Consider the following 25,490-nt stretch of genomic DNA (forward strand, 5'->3'; position numbering starts at 1 on the left):
TCAAAAGTTTAACTTTTTCTGTCAAATACCCTAAACTAATGGATAGGCAAATTTTGGAAAGACATTTACAGTTCCCAGATAATGATGCCTACTTCTTTGGCAACCCTTCTCTAGTGTTACCATGAGGTTTAAATTTGTGCTTTTTTGGTTAAATGCCTTAACAGCTCCAAAATTATATCAACCCGGAATTAAATATTAAAACATGCTGTAACCACTGTAGGTCTTCGTCAGGCCTTTTAAAAACAGACAGCGTATGGTACCTGTACTCACCTGTATGGTAGCATGACAAATGAAAAAAATCAAAAATAATGAAAATGCAAAATAACATGAAATGAGATCACACACAAAAAATATATATATACATCATAGGAGATATGTCTATGTCCATATTGACATTTTAAACATAAGCTCTGAGAAAAAAAGGCCAGCCTTTAAAAACAAAGAGATTAACGACTGAAAACACGTGAAGCCAATATCCGCATTGAGACCAGGATACTCTATTGCATCCAAATGATCCTATTTGAGGGATTTTTATGATTTTGGTGCAGATAGTCGTGGTACCCACAGGATTAGTCAGCCCAGTAACCTTTGCTTTAGGGCCACCAACAGACCAGAGTTTTTTCTTATCAAGCAAAACATCTCAATATCTACCAGCTGGAATAGGAAAGCATTTTGTACAATTATTTTTGGCTCCCATAGGATGAACTCTGATAACTAACTGGGTGGATTGCCATGAAACTTGGACCTCCTCACAGAGCTGCTAGCATGTCTGTAGACTCTTTGTTTTAATAGGCCTTTGATGAATTTGTGAATGAATTCCAAAACATTTTTGAAGTTTTTATAGAAGGTGTGCGACTCTTGTCTGCTATAAGCCCCCCTCACATTTGCTTTGGATGGCATTATTGGCTGATTTGATAATGCAATGTTTAACAAGACAAAACTACTGTTCCGCTCCATCAGTAAATCACTGTATCATAATCTTGCTGCGCATGCATATATGCGTATTTAAATGAATGTGAATCAGTACACTGTCAATGAGAGCAACTCTAATGAACCAGCGCTATTTATTAGGCTTATAAGTTTGACACCCCCCCAAAAGTTAATTGAATGTCTATCTACTCACAATGTACTCATTATTCAAAGAATAATGGGCATCTAAATGCTTTCTGAATACATTTATACAGTACAAAGTCATTTACATCAGCTTTAGGAGTCTGTTTTACACTGTATAATGATAACAGCTTTCTGCATCATTTGAGAAATTAAATACTGATTATGTTTTACCCATTCATTAAAAAAAGTTAGAATACACAACAGTTCAATAAAGCAGAGGTTAGCACAAGGACTGCATGAAGTTTCCACCTTGTTCTCTGTTTTGGCTGAAATTTTCTGACAAACTTTCATAAGGCCTCAACAAATCTGAAGTGGCAAGCTGTGCTGCAAACCACTGAGAACTTCATGTTTACTCTTCTGATATAATCAGACATAATCACAGAATCAAGATGCTCATCGGAAGTGATGAGCAGTTTTGTTTTTTAGTTTCATGCAACTCTGCAGCTCATTCCAGAAAACAGTGCTGCAGTGTCTTAGGCAGAATAATAACAAATTCAGTCCCATAAGCACAAATTATCTCCTGATGTGCATGACAATATTTCAGAAGACAAAAAATCATCAAGGCAAACAATTGGGAAAGGGTCGTCGAGTCTGTTTCTGTTGTCATGACAAGGCTGAAAAAATATTATCTGTGTATCCAGTGTAAACATTTATCATCAGAATAAACAGTAAGCCAATTCTCCTCACTGTATGTTTTCTCAGCAGCGAGGTGGGCAGGGCGGGGTGCAGCTCTCTGCCAGTCCTCTGTCCATGTTGTATTGATGAGGTCAAGCAAGGACTCATTCTGTTGTGTTGACACTGCAAACACACTCTGAGACAACAGAGCGACCGATGGATAATAGCAGAGCTTAGTCCAGTGGTAATGTTATCAGCTCTAGAGAGGAATTCTTTAAATAACTATAGGATTTGCAAACAGACACACAGCTCAGGCTGAGAAAAAAATGAATAATTGAGAAAAGCAGAAGAGTCGGCAACGATTGCACCATCAGCCTGTCACAGCGTATCTAAAAGACAGCAAGATAGGAGACAGAAAAAGAATAAAAGATGGACAGGTTAGTGAGAAACACAGATAAAAATTTGATTTTGTAAAATATATTTCATGGAATAAAATAACGCTTGCCAGGCCAGTGCAGTAAGATTTGCATCCGGTGCAGGGACGGTCTTCTGGGCTGGCATTTAGACTCACTTTTAGAGGTTTGCCACTGATTTACCTCTTTGTATTTTCTCATTTTTTCTTCTGCCAAAATGCCAAATTAGCATATATGAAATTACAGTCCTGCAAATACTGCAATCATTAGGACTCTAGGCGTGTCATTGTCACTCAGTCACACCGAAAAAATCTTGCCTCAAATATGTTCCATACAGGTCTGTTTGTGTAACTCAGCACGTATTGAATGCCACTGAATCTATTCTTAGAGGCGTGGTGGGAGGAGTATACAAAATACATATAGGCTTTCTCCATAAATATGTAAATCTATACAGCTGAAAGATATCACCACCACAAAGCGATACAAGGTCAAATGGTTGTGACCTCTCTGTGCAGGCTGATGCTTCCATCGGCCTTAAACCACACAACCACAGACAGCATCATGCGCTGAACCTCCCTCTCTTCCTGTAGAAGAATAGTTCAACATTTTGAGGTCTTTTTTTCTCTCATCTCTGTATGCTAAGTATAAGCATGGAGATTGTTAGTTTAGCTTAGTATAAAGACTGGTGACAGGAGGGAACAGCTAGCCTAGTCTGTTCAAAACTGACAAAGTTGTGCTTCATTTTTAATGCACAGACATGAGAGTGGTATCAGTCTTCTCAGGTCACGTCATGGCAAAAAAGCAGATAAATGCATTTCACAGCATTTTCTATTACAGGTCTAATCTGTATATTTCAATCATAGACTGTGTAAATAATGGAATTAGTTACCCTGATGTCACCCATTGGTTTATTTTGAAGCCTCAAATTCTGCATTTTGGACATCGCCATTTTGTTTTTTTGAAGCAGAAGTGACCATATTTGGACAGGAGGTTGGAGCTGTGGAGGAGTGAGGGGTGGATCTGACTGCAAGCCAAGGACACTATCAGCAGACAGTCACTCATAATGGCCCTGCCCTTAAATATATGTAACTTTGGGCCTTTATTAAATGTAAATAGGTGAGTTATATATAAAAAAGAATCTTAAAATAGCTTAGAGACCAAAACCATTTCTAGTACCAGTCTGTAAAACATTAATTTCTGTTGTGAAGTTGGGAAATTTAATATGGGGGTCTGTGGCAATCTACTCTGTTTTAGAACCAGCCTCAAGTGGCCATTTGATCAAATATGGTTTTTGGCACTTTCACACTGGCTTCATTTTGTCATCCTTGGAGGTTGCCACTTGATATCAATCAGGAGAGACTTATTCTGACTGAAAGAATATTTATCTACAACAGATAAAGTATGAGAAATGTGAGTAGCCTCTGGCGAATAGACACCACAATTATGGTGGTAAAGCTATTATAGAATAGGGAACCCTTGAAACGAGTCTAGATTCTGCTGGTGCTGATTAGATGAAGAGGGCTTGACTTGGACTTTAGATAAGAGGACTGGAGATCAACGATGCTGCTTAAAATGACAACAGTAGCAGAATAAACAGAACAGCAGAACAAAATGTAAAATATGTAATAAATACCAATAAAAACAGTAAACTACGAAACCAAACCTTAAATAAAAACAATCTTAAAACCGTGAATAAATAAATCATAAACACAGGCTCCAAAAGCAGAGAAAACTGGGAATGAATGCTGCATAAAGAAAGTCTTCCAAACTGAATTTATGCTGAGCTTCATCAGAAGGAAAAAAATCGACTTGATTTTTTTCTTCCATCAAACAGTAAGGAGGTCAGATTCAGTAATTCCTAAATGTTTCAGGGTTGTTAAATCTCAAATCCCCCCTGATTTTAAGATCCATAGCCTTTCAGAGGACGCTATAAAACTCTGTAAAAACGCCATAAAAACTTTTGCTGCAAGGTATTAAATTTGGAAACCATCCACTGTGAATCTGGCAGCCTAACCAACCAGCAAACTGTGGGACTTGTTTAGATGATGCCAACAATATTTCTCTGTATAGAAAACAAACTCAATCCAATCACCTATTTTGTGTGGTTTCATTTAGAGCTTCCCTCAACCGAGCAGAAACCCACTGAGCCAGATCACAAGTCCTGGTGTTATTCTGTAAAACTCTGAAAATTGCATTTCACATGTGTATGATTGGTTAAAGAGCTTTAACTTCACTGTTGGACACTTGCAGCTGGAGTTGAGACTTCTTTGTCATATTCATTATGGCCTTTTATCTTGTTCCCAATTTTTATTGCCTGTAAATATATTTGCCGGATTTTATTTTTAATTCATTTTTAGCCTTACATTTCACTGTGGGAACTTTATCATAAAATATTAGTTGTTAATGCTGATTTAAAATAAATAATATTTGGACACAGGGCACATAACACATTGTACTAATGCAAGGCTTTTGGAGCTTGTCAGAAATTGTGGTCTGTCACTCTCTTTTTGTCTCATCTAATGTTTTTCATCTTTTGCATTATTCTCAATATGATGGAATCAGGACTGTTTTCCTGTAAATGTTTCAGCTGAGCGCCAACTGAAGATGCTGCTAATGGCCGTCAGTACTCTCAGTAATGCCTTTCAGAGATCATTTTGTTGTGTGGCAGCAGTCAGAGCTCCTTACTTTGAATACCTTCGATGGTATCTAATGAAACAAAAACTTTTTTTTTTAGGAAATTTAACATTTTAATGCTTTTGATCCTTCATGTTAAAATGTCTATGGCTCTGTGATATTGATAATGGGTTAAAATTAGTAAATATGTTACTTAACTGTGTGACGACCTTACATATATTGTGTAACGTTACTTTAAAACATTGAATTTTGGTTTCACATAGGACATAATTGTGGGTTTTGGTGATGGGTTTACACTAGAGTTAGTTGAGTATTTAATGGCCTGGGAATGAGAATGGGCTCCTAGCGTGCCTCTATGAAAAATGTTTAATGTTTAACAGCAGCAAATCTATATAAAAACAAACTTTCACACAACTCGTGCAGTATAATCCAAGTCTCATTTATCCTGTCATATGCTCAGTATTTCCCAACCACATGCATTTTCACAAAAAAAAACAAAAAAAACATTGCAGTCTGGCTTTAAAGAGAGCATATGACTCACTTCATTTGCAGTTTAGTTTCATAAAGTAAGGTTTTCTGTAAAAATGCTTGCACACTTCTACATGACTACATCTGTTTTATGAGAGTCTGTAAACTGATGTTTTGATGTTGTCAACGTGGTCCCCACTCAATCCATAATTTGATTTGTTTGCTTTTTTTTTCATAGAGGAATGCGAGAAAACAAAGTTTACAAATTCAAGGTAATATGCTATGACTTACGAATTCACAAATTTTCATTTCGTGGTTGAAGTATTCCTTTAAATCTAAACCAAACTTACCCAAGTCTCACATGACAAGAGTAAAAATCTGATATCAGTGAAGGGTAATACATCAGTGTCGAGAAAGGAGAATAAGGCGTACCCTTGTGGAGTGTAACAAGGATGTAGATCACATCTCCCATCCTCACTCAGCTGAGAAGATACCATATACCTCCTCTAATAAAGACTCCAGAGACTTTGTGAGCAGTGTTGTGAAAACTAACCTGTCCTGATTTCTTCACGGACGCCGTGTGCCTGTTCCTATCACAGATTATAATGTATGACTCCTCAGTCCTTATAACATCAATTCATTCTGAGAGTTTAAGTAGGTAATAATGAGAAAAGACCCTTTCAGTGATACTTTAACTCAAAGCACCACATTTAACATCAACAGTGTTCTACATTCAAAGAGAGTTAAGTTGATTTTGTTAAGCTGTTGTTTCTTTCTTTTTATTTTTCTTTCTTGTCTGCAAGTCTTTCCTCATAAACCGCACCAGCTTCAGATGGAGCAGCTCCATAAAGATAGCGCTTGTGCCCTCCTTGTTATCTGATATGCGTGGTAGTTGGTGGCTAAAAGCTCTGGCTGCTCTCAGATGGACAAAACTGACAGCGGGAAGAATAGCTTAGCATCTTGTTGAGTCAGGATGGCCACAGGCGACCATTAAATGTAATCACGGCTGCATAGCAGCAAATAATTGAAACACAGAAATGGTGATGATGGCAGCAGCTGCATGGTGCAGCCAGCATCCATTCATCAATACCCAAAGGGAAGCTGGTTACTGCGTATTTATATACCCATGAAGGGCTTGAATGTAATTGCTCCGTTGGAAATGAGAGTTAATTTCTACATTTCCAAAGAGTATACTTTCTCTCTCACTATAAAACATTAAACAACCTTCACAGTCTCTGAAGTAATGAGCAGTTTGGTTGTTATGTGGGTGCTGCAGTGTCGGTTATTGACCTCAAAGGTGCCAACTCTCATGAAATCCTTCGTAAATCAAAGCAGTACCATTATACACAGGAGACTGGCATGTTTGTGTGATTTTGCTCCTCTAAGGGGATTTTAAAGCTTTGGAAACACACACACACACACACACACACACACACACACACACACAAACAAACACACGTTTAAAGGTAATCACTGAGACACCTGAGGAGCAGGATCTGCTGTGTGTCTCCTCAACCTCTCCTCCTCTTGTTAGCACAAAGAATTAATTACCCAGGAGGAGCTATTGATTAAGGGTTTAAATCTTATAATAGCCATTGACGTTCTAGCTTATTAAAGGTTAAAGGGATAGTTTGAATTTTTTTGAAGTGGGGTTGTATGGGACACCTATCTAGAGCATGCGTATTCCATACAGTAGATGTCAGTGTGCACGCCCCCAGTTTGAAGAGGCAGGCTGGAGTCCAACACCAAAGCTAACCAATCTACTGCTGTGGACCGAGACAGCAGTAGATTGCATTTTAGCCACATTAAAAAAATCTAGCCAAAGGAATTTAAGCTTTTTCTGGGTATGTTCAATGGTTTCTTCAAAGTCACTAGACTCCATTGACAAAAACACTCATTTTAGCTGTCTGAACAGGGTAGCTGTTCTTCTACTGCTGCTTTGATCAGTTAGTTGTGTTATTGTCTAACTTTGGTGAATCCAAACTAATCCTTTACACGTCAAAGTCAAACAATAACACAAACTGGCTGGTCAAGCTGGTGGTAGACCAGTAGCTCCTGTGTTTAGCGATATGAAATCACTTTCACAAGATTGTGGCTTTGAAGAGAGTGATATAACAGCTTCATTTTCCTGTCGGAAACTGCTCTCTGACATGAAGGCAAAGCAGTAAAAATGCTTATAATATAGTGTACACTTAAATTGTTGCATTTTTTTTTTTAGTTTGGAGTCTTTTTAGTTGGCTAAAATACATTTTGTTGCTGACCTATCCACCGCAGTAGTTTGCTCTTCATCTTTTTTGCATTTCAGCCTGCTTCTCCAAAATGGGGCCATCCTGACTGACAGCTACTGCTTGTAATATACTGTCAATGGATAAGTGCCGCATACTACCACACTTCAACTAATCTGAACTTTACCTTTAAACTGCTGTATTTTTGTCCATCCGGTCTTTTTTTGGGTGAAAACAATAACCGTAACGGCTCTGTGCTGATGCATGATCACTGAAAACAACGAGTTAATCCTTTTTCAGCAGTTATTTCTGCGCACACCTGCTGAAGGAGCGGTGGTAATCTTGCTTTATGCATTAAGCTGCTGCTACTTCGCTTCTGTTGCACTCTCTCTGTATTTGAAATAATCTCCCTTCTCAGCCCTGCCAGCCTCCTCTGCTGGCATGGGGAAATGTCACAGGCCAGCATAAATAAGACATTAGAAGTGGCTGTTGCTGACCACCTCAGCTCCCCTTACCAAGCTTAGGAGGGCACTGTTACAAGCTTATCTGTATTCCCGTCGGTACAATCAAGGGAAAGACGCAGGAGGAGTAACAGATAGTGACAGAGAGCGTTAATTTAAAGTTTGCACTAAAGGTAATCATTGCTGTCATGTTATTTCCTGCCTATTGCATCAGTAGATGTTGTCCAGCACACATTTCTCTGCAGCTCCACTGTTCCCAAAGGACAGTTGAGAGATTGACTGTTTTATTGCATGAATGCTCTTCCGTCATTCAGGCATCCTTTTCACACTCGCCTCTCACATTGTCAAGGCTAAATGGAATCTTGGCAGGCGCCAAATAGCGCAATTTTGATGCTAAACAAACCCTTTTGTCCTCGGAAATGAGTGTTTGTTCCCGCTCTGTATTGTATAGAGACACATACAGTATAGTTTATTTAGACTCTGGGAAGCAAGTGACATCATGCTGTATTACTTTTTTGCCTTGAATAGTGTCAAATTGACCTGGACAATACAGTATTGAGTGGGTTTTTTTTATTAGATCGACCCTGCTTCAGAATTTCATTACATTTTCTCAGTGCAGTGGGTCTAGACAGGAAGGAGAGGCGACAGAAATCTGACAGCAGTCATTGAAATGGGATTTGAGTTTGTGCTGTAATAATACATGGTGGACACACTCTGCCACTCAATAACTAAGGTGCTGAGGTCATAATGTTGTCTTGAAGTGGACAGGGGTCTTGACTATCCATCTGGCTTTGAGAGAAACTTCACATTCAACTCTTATTTTTTGCTGCTCTAAAAGGCAGTCTGTTTTGTCCCTTAAGTATAAAAAAGGGGCTGAACATGCTTTTCCAAGAACTGTTTACTTTCTTTTAAACCTGCCTAGAGAATATTCAAATTTTTATTAGCAGAGTCCTCTCAAGCTTTGATTTTTCAAGCCCAACTGGATGACCTTAAAGTACTGACAAATTATGCAGAGGAAATAGCTTGGAGTAGCTAATGTTTATCCATAAATATTCATTTTCCACACAGTGCAATCCTGAGCGCACTTATTCTCCAGCTCTCCCCCAGTGAGCTGCACAGAAAGGACTGGGATGAACCCTGTCTTTTTTCTGACTGGGGTGCGAGGAAACTCTCGATTTCCCCTGACAGAGTGAGCTCTAAGGCGGCTGCAGGGAATGAAGATGATTCCCCGACGTCTTTTTAAAGGCCGTGTGCTTAAAATATTTCTTTCTTTTCACCCTTGTGCACATGACATCCTTTCTCATTACTCGTGGTCCATTTGTGTTTCCCTTTATGATGTGTGCTTTTGTGTGTGTGTGTGTGTGTGTGTGTGTGTGTGTGTGTGTGTGTGTGTGTGTAGGTGACCTGGTGTCTCGGGCCATGCACCACCTACAGCCGCTGTATATGAAGAACCACAACAATGGGACACCGATCCATCAGAAGAGCAGTGTGATCCACTGGGCGCCCGAGGCGATCTACACGCTGTGTTACTTCATGCACTGCCCGCAGATGGAGTGGGAGAACCCCAATGTTGAGCCCTCGAAGGTTACCTTACAAACAGAGAGGTGAGAAGCACACACGTAGATGAAATATGAAGAGCCTGAAATCCTTTACCCTTCACTTAGCAGATGTATTAATCCACAGCTGAATATATCACAACAAAGGTATTACTTACTATTGTTTGGGCAATGTTTTCTAAAATCTACAGTGCCCAGCTGTTTTAGGAAATTATACAGTTTACAATGAAACTATATATATTTGTTGCCCCTTTTTAAATATTCATGACTTCTTTCAAGGCTGAGAGCCGGTTAAAGAGGTGGAAAGTGTTTAGAGTCTAGTACATTGTTAGTTTGGGTAATTTCTTGTTAACAAAAAGAAAAAATATAGAATAACACCAGCCTTCACATCCTTGGTTTGACCCCTCAGATGTGGCGAATGAAGGGCTGAAACCAATGAATAGACAGCACAAATTCTCTCATTTTAACAAACAGAATTTTTCACAATAATCGGAAAGTGCTGTAATCACACACACTGTCTAAACACAGGTGCCTTTAAGCAGCTATTTTTCTTTTACATATTAATCGCATGACTACCTCTCTCTATATATAAAAAGGCGTATTAGTAATGATGAATCCACAGAGAATTATTACCTGTGTATGCAGTTCTCCTCAGCTCCGTGGAGCTTTTTAGCAGCTTTCAGCTCATTGTTTTGTTTGTCTAGCCCTTTACTGTTTTGAATTATTCTTGCTGCTCTCATAAGTATTGTTTTTAGACTAAAAAGCTTAAAAACACCCTATTGTACTCTACCTGCTCAGCACTAAACAGACAAAGTTAGCAACTAATTGGGGCACATAGGCTAATGGAGCATTTTAACAACTAAAGAGGCAGATATTTTAGATATCTCAGGAGTTGGCAAAGACCAAAAACAAAGCTAAAAAGAGAATTGATATTACACTTGCATTCATCAGATGCTGTTGTTACTCTGTATCCACTGCTCTATCAACTGAAAAGGTGATTTATATGTGAAATTTGTGTTTACAGCTTGACCACAAATGGTAAAAAAAATAATATAGGGTCAACATTCAATTTTATTTCAAGATATTTGTGGACTTTAACACATTATTATTTAAAACTGGTGCTGTTATGTGACTCACAGCACTTATTACCCAGCTAACCATCAGGATCTTAGAAGGTGGACATCGGCAGATTTGTAGTGCAGCTTGCAGCCTGTAACTTACAAACATATAGAGCTCACATTTTGACAGTAGAACAAGACGCAAGCCGGAGAAGAAATAATATATCAAATTAAGAGGTGAGATAGCATAATGCACAGCACAGTTGTAGAAACATATATTTTTATCTGTTGTGTTTAGTAGAGAAAGAAAGTTGTCATTTGCAGTATTTAAATGTCTACTTGCGCCCCCCATCATATTGAGCCATTAAAAGTGTTTTGTGTTCTTATACAGGGAGGTCCAGGCAAAGCACTGGAATCATCTGGTATTGATTAATCCATCAGACCCCTTCACCTCATTCTGTACTGCAGGACAGTTCCATTATTGCACCTTCAATATCGACTGGGACAGTAATAAAGAACACACAGTGAGAAAAAGGGGAGACTCTCCTTAGCTATCCACAATTTACGTTCCTGCATTACAAACGCTAGAAAGTGTTCTTTCTGTAGCAAAGTGCAAAGATCACTCTGCTGTAACTGTGCACCTCTGCAGACTTTTATTATATTTCTGGTTTTCTTTGCTTACCCCTGAAATGGCACACCAGATGTTGCTGGAAGGAAAGCGCTGTTTCATATCAGTGAATTGTCAACTTATTGGCTAGCTGAGAGAGCCCTTTGGGTGACCTGAGTGGCGGCAGGAAGGGGCTGTTGAAGGCGTGCTCAGTCAGTATTGATACTTACTGCCACGACCACAACGGGACATAATCAGGCAGCAGCTGTGGGACTGTGTTGGTGACTTATACATGAATGACATAAGGCTTAGCCAATGTTTCCATGGTGTTATTTCCCCTGATCCTACATCCTGTAGATTTTGGATACTTCATAGTTTTCCTACAAAGTGCAGAACAGTCCTCACAATCTTATGAAACACTTTCTCTACTTTTATTCTCATCATATTCCAATGTAGTCCTTACTCCTCGAGCTGTTCAGTATTTCCTGCACGTTGGTGGAAACCCCTGTCAGCATGTAACAGAGGTGGGGAACAGCACTGACAGTTGAGCCTGAGCAGTCCTTCTCTGGGGCTCCAGACTTATCGCCTGCAGTGGAGCAAGTTATCAGCTAATGTGTGTCCCAGGTGTCCAGCTCCCGTCTGCTTAAACTCTAATCACCATTTGTAACAGAAATCACGTCAGTGTATATTTGTTTTAGTCATATTCAAGAACATTGCCAGAACCAATATTAGCAAAAACACTGACATTGGAAACAGCAAGACCTTGAACTACTTGTGAACTAGTGTTGCTCTTGAGCTTGTGAGGGAATGCTTCACCATGTATGTCCGTTGACTTTTGATTAGGTGTTCTGTGCTGCTTTAATGAAGTCTGAGAAGCCAATAATGTCACGTGGGTTGCAGGTCAGGCCCCTTTGAAGCGGGGAACAAAAAAAGGTTTGCATTTCTTAGCAGATCAAACAATTATTAAAAGATCACTGCGTCAACTCTGAGCTGCATTGATGAGTGACTAATTAACAGTGAGTGACAGATGTGGGCCGAGTAAGTGTCAAGGACGTCCAGGCATTAAGACATCCTTTGTAAAGTGATGTGTTGGACAGTAAATCCCGGAGGACGAGACCATGTTTCATGAAGTACACACAGCATAGATATGTAACAGCTCATACAAAACACATGAGCAGCTTATTTCTGCGCAACATTTTAAAAGAGAAGAAGACAAACAGATTGTAAAGGCTTTGGATTTCTGAAAAGAAAAAAATATATATTTAAAACAATAATAATAACGACAACAACATTAATAACAGTTTTAAAATATATTATTTGTATTATCTTTATTGTTATTATTGGTGTTATTATTGTTATTATTGGTGTTATTATTATTATCATTATTATTATTATTATTATTATTATTATTATTATTATTATTATTACTACTACTATTATTATTACTAACAATAACAAGATCTGATGGGAGATCAACACAAATAAACAATTTAGCAGACAAGAAATTGTATTACACAGTAAAATAAAAAAATCAGTATGTGTGATAGAATATGTGGCTACACTGAACGCCACCATTTAGCTCATGCTCAATTTTTTTGAATGTCAAAAAAAAATTTAATTAATGTAATAATAATAATAATAATCAACTATAATCTTCCTATAGGCAACATAGGTGCCAACCCCCGATGGTACCTATGTTGCCTATAGGAAGATCCACCACTGTCTGTGTCATATGGTTAAAAAGATGCAGAAACTGTCAGATTTGACATGTGCTATTTAAACTCTCTTTAATTGTAATCATTGATATCAGCCTTCATAATGTGTCATGCCAGCAGTCACTCATCTGATCATAATAACATGGTGCTTTCTGTAGTCATGAAGTACAGAGTGTGGTTATGTTTTGCATAATACATTTATGACAGCTCATTGTTTTCCTTAAGTGATACAAGTGTGTATTTATATCCATAACATGCTGTCAGTACAGTAACGAAGGTCATAATGTAACATAATGCATATGCAACTTCATGCATACGGATTCCATGCAGCTGCAGTAAACACTGATGCAGGATGAGTGGAGAGGAGAGGTAGACAGGAAGAGAAATTATTCTAAGAACGAGGGGTCGGTGGGTCCTGCAGTGCCAGAGTCCTCACTTAAGAGATTTTCCCTCAGTGAGACTGTGGTTGTTTTCTCTGTACCACTGCATCTCTATTTTTTCTCTCTCAAGTTGTTCACTGTTAGCTCAGGATCAACTGTGTGATGGTCATTTCCTGCCTCTGTCGAAGCTCTGTAGCGCAGTAGGTTTGCAAAAATACCAGTAAACCCTTAGTTTACTTTGAAAGAACTGTCATAATGTTGCCATGCTATTATTACGCTCTCCATCTGTCATGTTTACAGAGAGCACCATGATGTTCATCATTATAACGTCATGCAAAACAGCTTAGAACCAAAGCAATTAGAGTCACTGTAAAGTGTTATGATGATACATGTAATGCCTTATGATCTCTCATACAACATCACATTGAATTTAAGGGCATATAGAAATTATTTTGATGCATTATTCATATGTTGCAGTGCATCATGTGAATTTTTATAGCACATTATAGATGTGGGCACTTTCAGTTAAACCAGCTGAGCCTTAACAGCATTAACACATTGTTGTATAATACTCTATCAAGCTTTAAGTCTCTAGAATACACTGACCAGCTGTTCAAGATGTAGACTTGTTGATAAAAATCTTCAGAGTTGACACAGACTGCACAAAAATCAGCATTTTTGATCTGTGGCTCATAATCTATGATCTCGCTCAGTTAAGATTTTCTCACATCAAAGTGTCTCTCTGTGACCTGCTAGTTTTAGGTCTTTGATTTCATCTTCTAGACAGAGTTCATCCTGTACTCAAACACCTGCTATGACTTGCAAGATCTCCAAAATAACATATGCAAATTCTTTATTAGGTGGATTTTCCTTGCAAGTGTCTGGGCCTGCTTTAAGTGCTGAGTGTGATTCAAGTTCAGTGTGAGTCTCTGGTGGCCAGAACATGTGCCTCTATCTCCCCCCACAGACCATTCATGGTGCTGCCGCCTCTGATGGAGTGGGTGCGCGTGGCTGCAGTTCACACAGAGCACAGACGCAGCTACTCTGTGGACAGCGATGATGTTCGGCAGGCTGCCCGGTTGCTGCTGCCCGGAGTGGACTGCGAGCCCCGTCAGCTCCGGTACGGCTGTGAGCTGTGTCTTCATCCGCACATAAAACACCCCAGCAGACACATATCCAAACTGGCACACAAAACTCACACATTAGTGATACGAGCATCCTCCCTGTGGTGTTAAAATATAAAGCTTTTCAGGTGTTCGGGAAAATATGGTGCACTGCAAACAGTCAAAACGGTAAGCTTGCAATGTGAATTACTTTATGTGCTCTGCCCTTCAGAACGGATGACTGCTTCTGTGCCTCGAGGAAACTGGACGCTGCCTCTACTGAAGCAAAGTTCCTGCAGGACCTGGGTTTCCGTATGCTCAGTTGTGGACGCACAGACCTGGTGAAGCAGGCTGTGAACCTGCTGGGACCCGATGGTATCAACAGCATGAGTGAGCAGGTTAGAGACACAGTCAACATATTAAATAATGCATATGCAGGCACATTTACACTGACACAGCCTGTGGAAAATCATTTTAGTTTGCATGGTAAACTGTGGCTTCTTCACCTTTGAGTACCATGCAGACTTATGAGCAGAAAGGCAATCATGAATATTAAACCCTATTCTGACATATTTTTCCTGCAGCCTCTCCTGCCAAGGTGTTCTGCCTTATATCACGACTACCACCTCCCGTACAGTAACCATCAGGGAAAAACTGCAAGCGTAACTCGTGATTTTCCATGGGAAAATCAACATTTAGTTTGGGGCTGACCTAAGCAGAAACTTTAAAAATACAGAGTTCAGTACTGTATTTTTTCTGTCAGACAAGCTCTGCTGGCGTCTCTGGTGGCTCAGAGGGGATATCAATTCATATGATATTCTCTAAAAAGATCAATAGCAGAATATTACTCTCATCAGACTCAAGGGGCCAGGAGACGGACTGTCAAGAATATAAGTTAGAGCAAAAGTTAAGCCTTGCTTTGTACTACTCTGTAAAAAACAAACAAACAAACACAAATAGTGTGTCAAAATAATGTCAAATGTGTGACATGCCACAATTTGGGATTTGATGATGCATTTGGTGTTTTGATAAAATAAAGGAATATATCATTAACTTTTGAAACTATGTTACTGCTCTTTTTCTCTGTATCTGTGCTTGTGTAGGGGATGACCCCACTGATGTATGCTTGTGTCCGTGGAGACGAGGCCATGGTACAGATGCTGCTGGACGCAGGAGCCGATATTAACAGCGAGGTCAGTGCTGATTAAGTTTTTTTTACTGCTATTCTGGTTTTGACATTGGGTAGATCAAAGTCAAATGAAGGAAGGGTTATTGTTATGTAAAAAAACACAGAGTACACATTGCCCTTGTCAGATAAATAGAGATATTGTCAACTTTTTAAATATGGAAACTACTCTATGTGTGTTTGGTGAAAAGCAATCACACTCATCTCCCCTTCTTTGTCCTTTCCCATGTGTCATAGTGCTAAATGTGTAAGAGCTAAAGATCATGAGGCACTGACTGCTTTCCCACCTTGGAGGATGTGTAGCCTACAAACAGATTCAAAATCATATGTGCAATGAAATTCACTCGCATTTGAGTATTTAGAGCGTAAAACATGACACAGAGGTTTGTTGCTGACTCATTTTTCTCCATCAGGGAAACAAAAGAAAGTGATAAAGATTGGCAGACTTAAAGCTAACTGAAGTCCTCACAGAGTCTGCAGAGAGTTGAAGTGGCCTCTCTTGACTGCGTAGACCTCAGAGAGGTGGTTCAGTCAAGGCCTCATGATTCTGGTCTTTGTTAGTCACCTCAGCAATAACATGTCCCATCAGCCATTGTGTCAGAGTTGATTTGCACTCCACAGCATCCATGACCCCTGGCCAAAGCACAAAGCACACTGTCAACTGAAATATAAAGAAACACTTTCAGATTAGTTTATGCATTTTGGCTTGAACCTGCTTTGAACAGTTAAAAGACAAATGTTGTTTGGCTCTGATGTGTGAAAACATGTTTCTTTCACCAGCTGGGCAGCATTGAAATGATTTATTTTTGCTGAATTCTCTCAAAGGTAGAATCATTGGTAACACTTTGTAATGTCGCCCAACAATAAAAGTATGAGTTTGTTGTACAGTATAAATCAGGTTTTAATAAAGTACTTACCAGTTACTACTGGTAAGAACAAGACTGTGGGAACAAAGTATGGTGTTTAAGTAAGTACAGGGTGCCTATGAAGTACTAACCAAAATTGAAGTTTGGAGAAGATGGTGTAAACAACCCTGATATTCTTCAGAAACTTACAAAAGTAATTATGGTATATTGGATTTCACAGTAATTGTATGCTACCAAAATGGCAGCAGTAACATAAAGTCACCAAAGAGGATTTTAGGTTATCCTTAAAAGCTTGATGGAGGTGATATTGAAGAACAGATGCACAAATCAGCCACAACATAAAAACCACTGACAGCTGAAGCAAATAACATAGAAATGCAATGTTCTTCAGGGAAACCTTGAATCCTGACATTCACGTAGATGCCACCTGACATGCTCCACCCACACATACACTATTAGAGACCAATGGCAGTGCCCCCCCTCACTCCGTGCCAAGCCACACTGCAAAAATGCTCAGAAATGCCCTTGACCTGGCCTCTGAATTCTGCAGATCCCAATCTGGCAGACACCACAGGACACGCCACACAGGTCCTGTCTCCTTGCCACCATAGGTCAAAGCCAAGTCCGATCTAAGGAGGCCCCATCGTGGTTTAGCACCTCTGGAGTAGCAGCATGTCCCACGAATCCTCAAGCAGATCTTGGGATCTGGTGAATCTAGAAGGCAGGTGGATGCCTTGAGCTCTTTGTCAGGTTCCTTTTGTTAGAATGCCAGGACCAAAACGTTCCCAGCAGAACGTGTCATTGTAACATGATGATCAATGTTATTCACTCCACCTGTCAGTGGTTTTAATGTTGAGGCTGATGGGCGCAGTATTATGTTTCCAGAATGCAGACAGGGGTACTCACCATTGCTGGGGTACAGCAGTGAAGTTTTAGGGGTTGCAAATCTTGAAATAATGGACCATTTTTATGGCACAGCAACTTACTTTTCAGGGACTTAACAAGTTAAACATTAGCCTACGGCATAAATGATGCCATTTTTTATTCTTTAGATTAACTGGCCGGTTGGTGCTGTTCCTTATAGTAATGGATGAAGTACAATAAAAACAAACTATTTTGCCCTTTTTTCATAGCAGTTATGAGATAAGGTTGCCCCAACAGATTATCTGAAAAACAGCTCTAGATATATAGTTGTAGAGGAAAAGCAGCTTTTATTTCCAATATCAATAGTGGCAAAAACCCCTAAAGACCACAAAATTCCTATTGTCGTTTCATTCCTTAACAAATGTCATTGCTGAGTTCGGCAGAAAAAAAAAAAAAACAATTTCCCCAAACTTCACTTTTGTTCCCCAGTTCTTTATCACTCCATTTGTGTAACAGCCTCAGACCCCTTCCTTCCCAAACAGCCCGAGGAAAATGTGTGCCTTTGTGCTTTGTCCATGTGACTCATGTATGTCATGCTTTCATTTGGCTCATAGTTATTCATTGCAACCTGACCAGAGAGATGAGCCTTACAGGTCGGGTCAGATCCCTGTCAGAGGAACCCACTGGAAAGATCAGAGTGGTACCATTAGGACAAGGCCTAACTAGACAGATCAATCCATCGTGTTCATTAGAAGGCGAAACAAAGAGACAGGATGTTCTCTGTAGCCCCAGGGTTTCCTAGTTAATTACTCTAGTTTCTCCTGTAGAGCTTCCTGCCCCCCTCCATCCCTCTCTCCTCCCTGAAGCTGCTTGTCTTGTGCTCCGTAGGCCATGTAGTAGTTTTAATGGCTTCGTATCTCTCTCCCTCACCTTTCTCCCTCCCACCTACCTGTATCCATTCCCCAGGTGCCAAACTCAGTGCACAAGCACCCCTCAGTCTTTCCCGAAACGCGGCAGGCGACGCCCCTCACTTTCGCTGTGTTGCACGGACATGTGCCTGTGGTGCAGGTAGTGACGTCCTCTCTCACCTGTGATTCTCTCACCATGACCTCTCGTTGTGCTTCAGCTCATGGTTGGTCATCATTGTCATTTTTGTCATCAGAGCTTCTTGGTGGTGATGATGATAATGGTTTTTCCGCTACGAGTTTTCTCCTGTCTCTCTCTGCATCTGTGTGATATACAAATGGTGTTTTTGTCTTTAAAGAGGGCATTTATCCAATCAGTCTTTAGGTCTGAACCATTGTGTTGAACATAGCCTCCTGTCAATTTCCATTTTTGAGCAAATGGATCAGACTGCATTTGGAGAGAGGAAAAGTGGAAACACAGCACTCTAATTGTTATCGAACTCATTAAACTAATTCAGTTTGTCCTCTAAATGATCCGTCCATTTGAATCATTAAATTCTAATGGAAGATGTTTAAGCCACGTGACACCACAATTTCATCTCTGAGGACATCACCAAAAAATAATGAAGTTAAAAAGATTAAATTCTGAGTAAAACCCTAAAGTGAATTGTTATTAAATATGTCATTATTTCACACTCAATTTTCCAAGATATCAAGTAATTTTTCATCATATTAGATGACATGAAGTACTGAGATTTAGGAATTTTTTTTGGATTATTCTCTTAGTTACAAAGATACTATTCCATAGATAGGTTTGGAGCAATGAAAAATCTATTTTAACCGGTGTATGAGCAGTGTTCAAAGAAGATTATTTAAAAAATTAAATAAGCTAATTACAATCTTAATATTAATGACAAACAAATGAATTAATAATAATAATAATTCATTAGTGCTTCACAAGACAATAAAAACATAAATGAAGCATGAGTAAAATCAATGAGGTAACTGTAAAATAATAAAATGCACATATACACATATAAAGACACCTAACTTGGGTCCTTATAAAAATCCCATTCTTAAAGAATGTTGCGTTGAAAAATGGATACAGATGTAAGTGATCGTATCTCAACAGGAAGTGCTTTCTAGAGTTTGGGAGCCCTGGTAGAAAAAAAAATGGTATAACAGATTTGTGAGACTATATTCTGTTTAGCTTTGGCTCACAGTTATTACTGCTGCATTTGCATTTAAAAGAATCAGCAAACTATAACAGAATAATGTGACATTTTGGGAAATAGGCTTTCCCTTTCCACTCTTAGATGTAACAGTGATATCAGTCTTCTCATCTAACTCTCTGCAAGACAGCAAAGCTCCCAAAGTGCTGAACTACAGCAGAAACATGGAAATTAAATTAGTGTTTTAAGAGCAAACGAACCAAATTTGTCAAAGTAAAAGTTGGATTTACAGTACAGCCAGTGTAAGATTAAGATATTAAAGGGAAACACCACTTATATTAAGAATACCAATATGTTAATTCCATGGCTTCTGAGAATTTAATCAGTATTTGTGAATATGAGCCGCTCTCTCTCAAAGACAGAAACCAGAAAATGAAGTCTCAATCTTGATGACGACATAGGTGCAAAGTCTTGAGCTGCTTGATCAACAGTGAATTGGAGACCCACATAAAGTTTTTATTGGTATTTTTATACCTAAATGAGCTTTATTCTATTTCAGTATTCTCAGTCCTGAAACAGAAAATGTACCCATACTAAGAGCATTGCCCTGGGTGCTCACAGTGTCATCTATAACATCTTTAACCATTTGTTGTCTTTGTAACAACTCAAGACTTTATACTTGATGACATCACAAATTTGAGTGGTAGCACCTCGTTTTTGGATTTGGTAGAGGTGTTTATTGTTACTCATATTTTTGGACTGTCTTTGACAGGAACAACATGTAGGAATTTTGAAAATGGGCGTACTTCCTCTTTAACTATTTCCATACAGATTTGTTTTGCAAAAACAGTCACCAAATGAGACATTTCTACCAGACTGACTTCAGATCATTCTCATTAGCCAACTGACTCTTCCTCTTCTTCTTACCCTCCTCCCTCTGTCTACCTCTCTCTCTCTCTCTCTCTCTCTCCCTCCCTCCGTGTCCCCACCTGACCTCTGCAGTTGCTGCTAGATGCCAAAGCCAACGTGGAGGGGTCCCTGCAGGACGGGATGGAGAACTATACAGAGACCCCGCTGCAGCTGGCTGCTGCTGCAGGTAGAGAGACACAGCATGACTGTCATCCAATGCCTCCTGTCCAAATGTATTGTAGCAAACTGACAATGCCAGCTGGCCACCTATAACCAGCTGATAACAACACCTGACTGTCAATGTGCTCAAAGGCTGAGTTATGACTTCAGAGGCATATTTATCCTGGGGGCTGGAGAAATAAAGACAAATAGAGGCATGCATGCAGAATGACGATTAAATGTTTGCCTCACTCTCATTTTTCTGCTCTAATCGTGTTGTGTGTGTATGTTTAATCTCATGGCTCTACCAATCTTTTTTCATGCACAGGTAACTTTGAGTTAGTGAGTTTGCTGCTGGAGCGGGGGGCGGATCCCATGGTGGGAACCATGTACCGCAATGGCATCTCCACAGCGCCGCAGGGAGACATGAACTCCTACAGTCTGGCAGCAGCTCATGGACACAGGTGGGTAACACACACACATGCGCGCACACACACACACCCACACACACACATATTCATGTTCAGTCGTGTGTACACACTCCTGAGTGAATAAACAGAGCAAGCACTCTGTTCGTACTGTGTATTCAGCATATAATCTTGTTTATTTGCAGACATAATTTCAACAGAGCACATCCATGAAATTGACAATCTGTTGAACTGGTTTGAGTCATTAGATGTCAAATACTTTATGAATAAATGTTTCTTTGTGTTTTGCTGCTGTTCCTCTTCACAAATTTAAAAAAATAAAAACAGTACAGCCATCTTAAATGTATGAATATAAAGATTTAATGAAATGCAGTATGGTCTCACACTGTGTCATAACATGAGTGTGCTAAAACTATATTCTAATTGATAGTAGTAGTTTGTGTAAATTCTGTATTTTCTGCTTGCCTGTATGCAGATATACATTTTTGCATATTAATATGACCTCTGTGCACTGACTTAACGACTCTCTAAATTATACTAGCATTCAGCTGTTATCAATTGTGTACCTTTATTAAATAGTGTATGTAAATGCTGGATATTCCCTGTAATGAGTGACAAATTGCATTGTTCTTTCCTTCAAAAAACTTCTTGCGAATTGTGCAGATTTTATTCTGAAATGCTGCTGACATGTTAAATAGAGCGTTATCTAATTTTTCTCTGAGTTTTTGTTGTGCAATTTCCACCACACCTGGTACTCTGTTTGCCAAGAACACATCAGACTGCTGTATTCTATGAGACATAAGCCAATAAATCAAAGAATGGGCATGACCCATCACAATGGCACTCAGTCATTAACTTTTCATCCATGACGCAAATATTTGTGTCAAGCCTTGACAAGACATATTTAGATTTCGTCCACAAATAATAGAATGTGTCTTATAGAAATATAGAAATTAAAAACATAATTTTAGCACACATGATTCATGCTCCCTCAGCTTGTCGGTGGGCTTCAATTTGAAGTTTTGTTGCACAAATTATATAATGTGGGCTTAGATTGTTAAATACATTTTCTCTAGTCACTTATACCTATTTAACACCAATTATAGTAAATTGTTGATTCTACAGACATTTCAGTCTCCATTAGCTTTTCAAGATAGATAAGTGTCTGTTTGCATAAAATGAGAAGTTTCTGCCCTCATGATTTGTTTGTTTGTTTATATGAACTAAGAATTTGTTTATCTAACCACACTTGTTAATTAAAACTGAGCCATATGCAGCAATAATAATCAAAGCTGCGAGACAGTTAATTTCAGATTGCCATGGCCTATCACAATGACCATAATTTAGTGCCAGTCCTATCGCTTTTATTATTATAATTGTGTATAATAATGCAAATGCACCTGTTTGCCACTCGTGCTGATATTGGCCTGGAGAAAAGCAATTAAATAGAGTCCTATAATCTGTGCTGACCAATCAAATTAAATTTCTCTTTTGTTTTTGTGCTTTTGTTCTTCCAGAAATGTGTTTCGTAAGCTGCTGTCCCACACAGAGAAAGGGAAAGGGGATGTGTTATCCCTGGAGGAGATTCTGGCAGAGGGTTCGGAGCTGGAGGGTAGAAGTTCGTCTCAGATTGACCTGATCCGAACTGGGAAGGCCAAACTTAAAGCCCTGAAAGAAGCCATGTACCACAGTGCAGAACATGGGCATGTAGACATCACCATAGATATACGGAGTCTCGGTTAGTGCCTGTAAACACTCTTTAAAACATGTGCATGCATTTTCAGCTAAATTAAGGATGGGAAAAAATGAACAAACAAATCTTTTTCAACAACTCTTTTTAGTTTGTAGCCTGTACTGGTTTAGAGAACTCTGCCAGCCAAGGCCAACGGTGCATTCATGTTCTCCTCAGATGATCGTTATTTCACATTTCATGTGTTTATGAGCTTTAAAGGTATAGTTTAAGTGGGGCTGGATGGATTAGTTATTCATGGTCACTGTATTACAGACAGTAGATGTCAGTCAACACACCCCCAGTTTTAAGAAGCAGGCAGGAGTCCAGCATGGAAGCTATGCAATCTACTGTTGTGGATTGGAGTCAGCAACAAAACAATTTTAGCCGCCTAAAAAACTTCAGTACCAGTTTAAGTAAATGCTATAATTAAAGTATTTTCACATTATCTTTACCTTGATATCAGACAGCCTGTTCCAATGGGAAAGGCACTAATGGTTCTGGTTCTCATCAGAAACACCAGACTCTATTAAGAAAAACAGTCATTTTTGCACACTGAACACAGAAGCTGCTTTGATCACAGAGTTTGTGTTATTGTGTGACTTTGGTAAATTCAAACTAACCCTTTTAAAAACTTAAGTCACATAACACCAACTAGCTAACTAATAGAGGCAGTGGTGATCGTAGACCAGCAACTCCTGTGTTCAGTGATGTTGAATCACTCAGTACATTTACATAATGTCAGAAAAGTTGGGTTATTCTGTGAGTCCGACTAAAACTGGACTTTAAAAATACATGAGAACATGTTAGTCCGACTAAATTATACATTTTTTAATGGCAGACTAACACACATAGATAATGCGGTTGGGGGCTCATTTACCCTTTCATGTATACGCCTTAACCGGACCTAAACTGGTCTTGGTGTTCTGCTCCATTGTGCCATCATCGAACTTTAACCCCTGAAGTCAAACAGCATACAGTATATTGGTTGAAGAAAGCTGTGAGAGAAAAACAAAAAGTAAAAAAAGGAGGGAAGAAAACAAAATAAGACAAAGGTAAAAAAAAATAAAGGGAAGAGTACATATAAAATGTACAGCGCTGACAAGTTATCCATGTTGTCACCGTTCGACATGCAGCCTGTTTGCCGCTTGTTAACTTGTTTAGTGTGTGATGTAATAGGTCTAACAGAAAGAAGCTCCAAGAGCAACTAGCTGTAAGGGGGTATATCACCACCCACCGTGGCAGAGCTGGACATACTTTAATCAATAAATTGATTCTTCCCCAGTGCTTTTATCCTGGAACAAGGACAGCAGTCCAGTTAAATGGCCTAACTGAGCTATAACCGTAGCTCGTCTTAACTGTGCATGTTATTGTACTGACTGTTTTTCTCAATGGAGTCTGGCTCTTAAGAAAGCGATGCAACTGCTTCTTTTTCCCATTGGAAGTCACTGTCTGACAGTAAGGTAAAGCAGTAGATATATTCTTAATATAGCATACATTTAAACTGATATTGATTTTTTTAAATGACTTAAATGCATGTTGTTGCTCCTCCCTGTCCACAGCAGTAAATAACTTAGTTTCCATGTTGGACTCCAGCCTGCTTCCCCAAACTGGGGTTGTGCTGACTGACATCTACTGTTGTTGATATACTGTCTATGGATAAGTAACCCATACAACCCCACTTCAAAAAAATCTGAACTATCCCTTTAAGTTGTGGTGTGGAAACATGGATGCTACAAAAAAGATGTGTTATATTGTACTGCTCAGAGCATTTAAGCAAAACCTTCATAATGAAGAGCAAAAGAAATAGATCCGCGCAGCCATGAAATATGATTTGGATCTTAGTTTTCAGATTTTTTCCAACACCACATGAATGAAAGGACATCAGCTAATTGCTAATTAAATGTACCATAACAAAGTGTTACAAAGGAACTGATGCCATATTTTGCAAAGTAAAAAAAAAATGTATAACATGTATCAATTAAAGTAGCTAATACAGTGAAAAGAATCAGTCCACCTATCACGATACAATATCACATTCTGTATGCAACATTAACACCTTATCTATGCGTGTGTGTGTGTGTGTGTGTGTGTGTGTGTGTGTGTGTGTGTGTGTGTGTGTGTGTGTTGGATATGTTTGATGTCTCTGTAACAATTTCCCAGGGGTTCCATGGACTTTGCACACTTGGATGGAGTCTCTGCGCACATGTTTCCATCAGCACCGCCGCCCTCTGATCCAAGGTCTTCTGAAAGAGTTCAGCTGTATCGAGGAAGAGGAGTACACCGAGGAGCTCATCACACATGGCCTGCCTCTCATGTTCCAGATCCTCAGAGCCAGCAAGGTACTGCAACCTTTACATCTTCTTCTACGCTCTGAAATATGTCTCCTTTACTTCAGATTGTCATTAGGTAGTCAGGACATCAGCTTCACAGAGCCTGACGGCGCCCCAGAGGCCTACTCAATATCAATTACCTAACATGATAATGATTGATGACACGCCCTCCCCCCGCTCCTCTCTGGTGCTGCTCATTAGATCAGGGCCCTGTCTCATTACTTAGGCTCATGATCCCCTTGGTAGGCCATATTAGATTTAAAACAGCACATCATCGTTGCGTCTGTCACCTCTGTTTGTTTTGTCTGCTCTGCCTTGGCGTAGCACTGCCCTGCCGGCGTGATGACTTGTGCTGTCATTGCTGATATGAGGAAAAACACTGCAATGCACACACACAAATAAATGAAACGCACAAGCAGACCTGCAGAGAGTTACATGCTTGTGCAGTCCCAGACCAGCAGTATTTCTTTCTCACACACACTCATACACTTAGGCCATCGTGGCCCTCAGTGGATCACTGCAGTGTCAGTCCTTGTCTTGGCTGATGTATGGTGGGGCCAGTGACCCTCATCTCTATGAGGTCCTCGGGGA

The 25,490-nt window shown here is 39.5% G+C and overlaps 1 protein-coding gene across 2 annotated transcripts in view; it reads left to right on the forward strand.

The window, feature by feature from the left end:
• Positions 1-25,490, forward strand: part of abtb3b (ankyrin repeat and BTB domain containing 3b) — an 88,743-nt gene that overhangs the window by 57,525 nt on the left and 5,728 nt on the right. The window contains exons 3-11 of one of the 2 annotated variants that reach the window (XM_042495909.2): positions 9,329-9,533; positions 14,213-14,365; positions 14,581-14,746; positions 15,452-15,541; positions 18,231-18,332; positions 20,344-20,437; positions 20,738-20,873; positions 22,355-22,575; positions 24,730-24,908. In XM_042495909.2, coding sequence (XP_042351843.1) covers positions 9,329-9,533; positions 14,213-14,365; positions 14,581-14,746; positions 15,452-15,541; positions 18,231-18,332; positions 20,344-20,437; positions 20,738-20,873; positions 22,355-22,575; positions 24,730-24,908 — 1,346 coding nt within the window. The remainder of the gene's footprint in view (positions 1-9,328; positions 9,534-14,212; positions 14,366-14,580; positions 14,747-15,451; positions 15,542-18,230; positions 18,333-20,343; positions 20,438-20,737; positions 20,874-22,354; positions 22,576-24,729; positions 24,909-25,490) is intronic. The other variant, XM_088080035.1, reaches the window with a different exon arrangement.

Source organism: Plectropomus leopardus, chromosome 7, assembly GCF_026936395.1.
Source record: "Plectropomus leopardus strain MGB_pleo_1.0 chromosome 7, ASM2693639v1, whole genome shotgun sequence".
NCBI lineage: Eukaryota > Metazoa > Chordata > Actinopteri > Perciformes > Serranidae > Plectropomus > Plectropomus leopardus.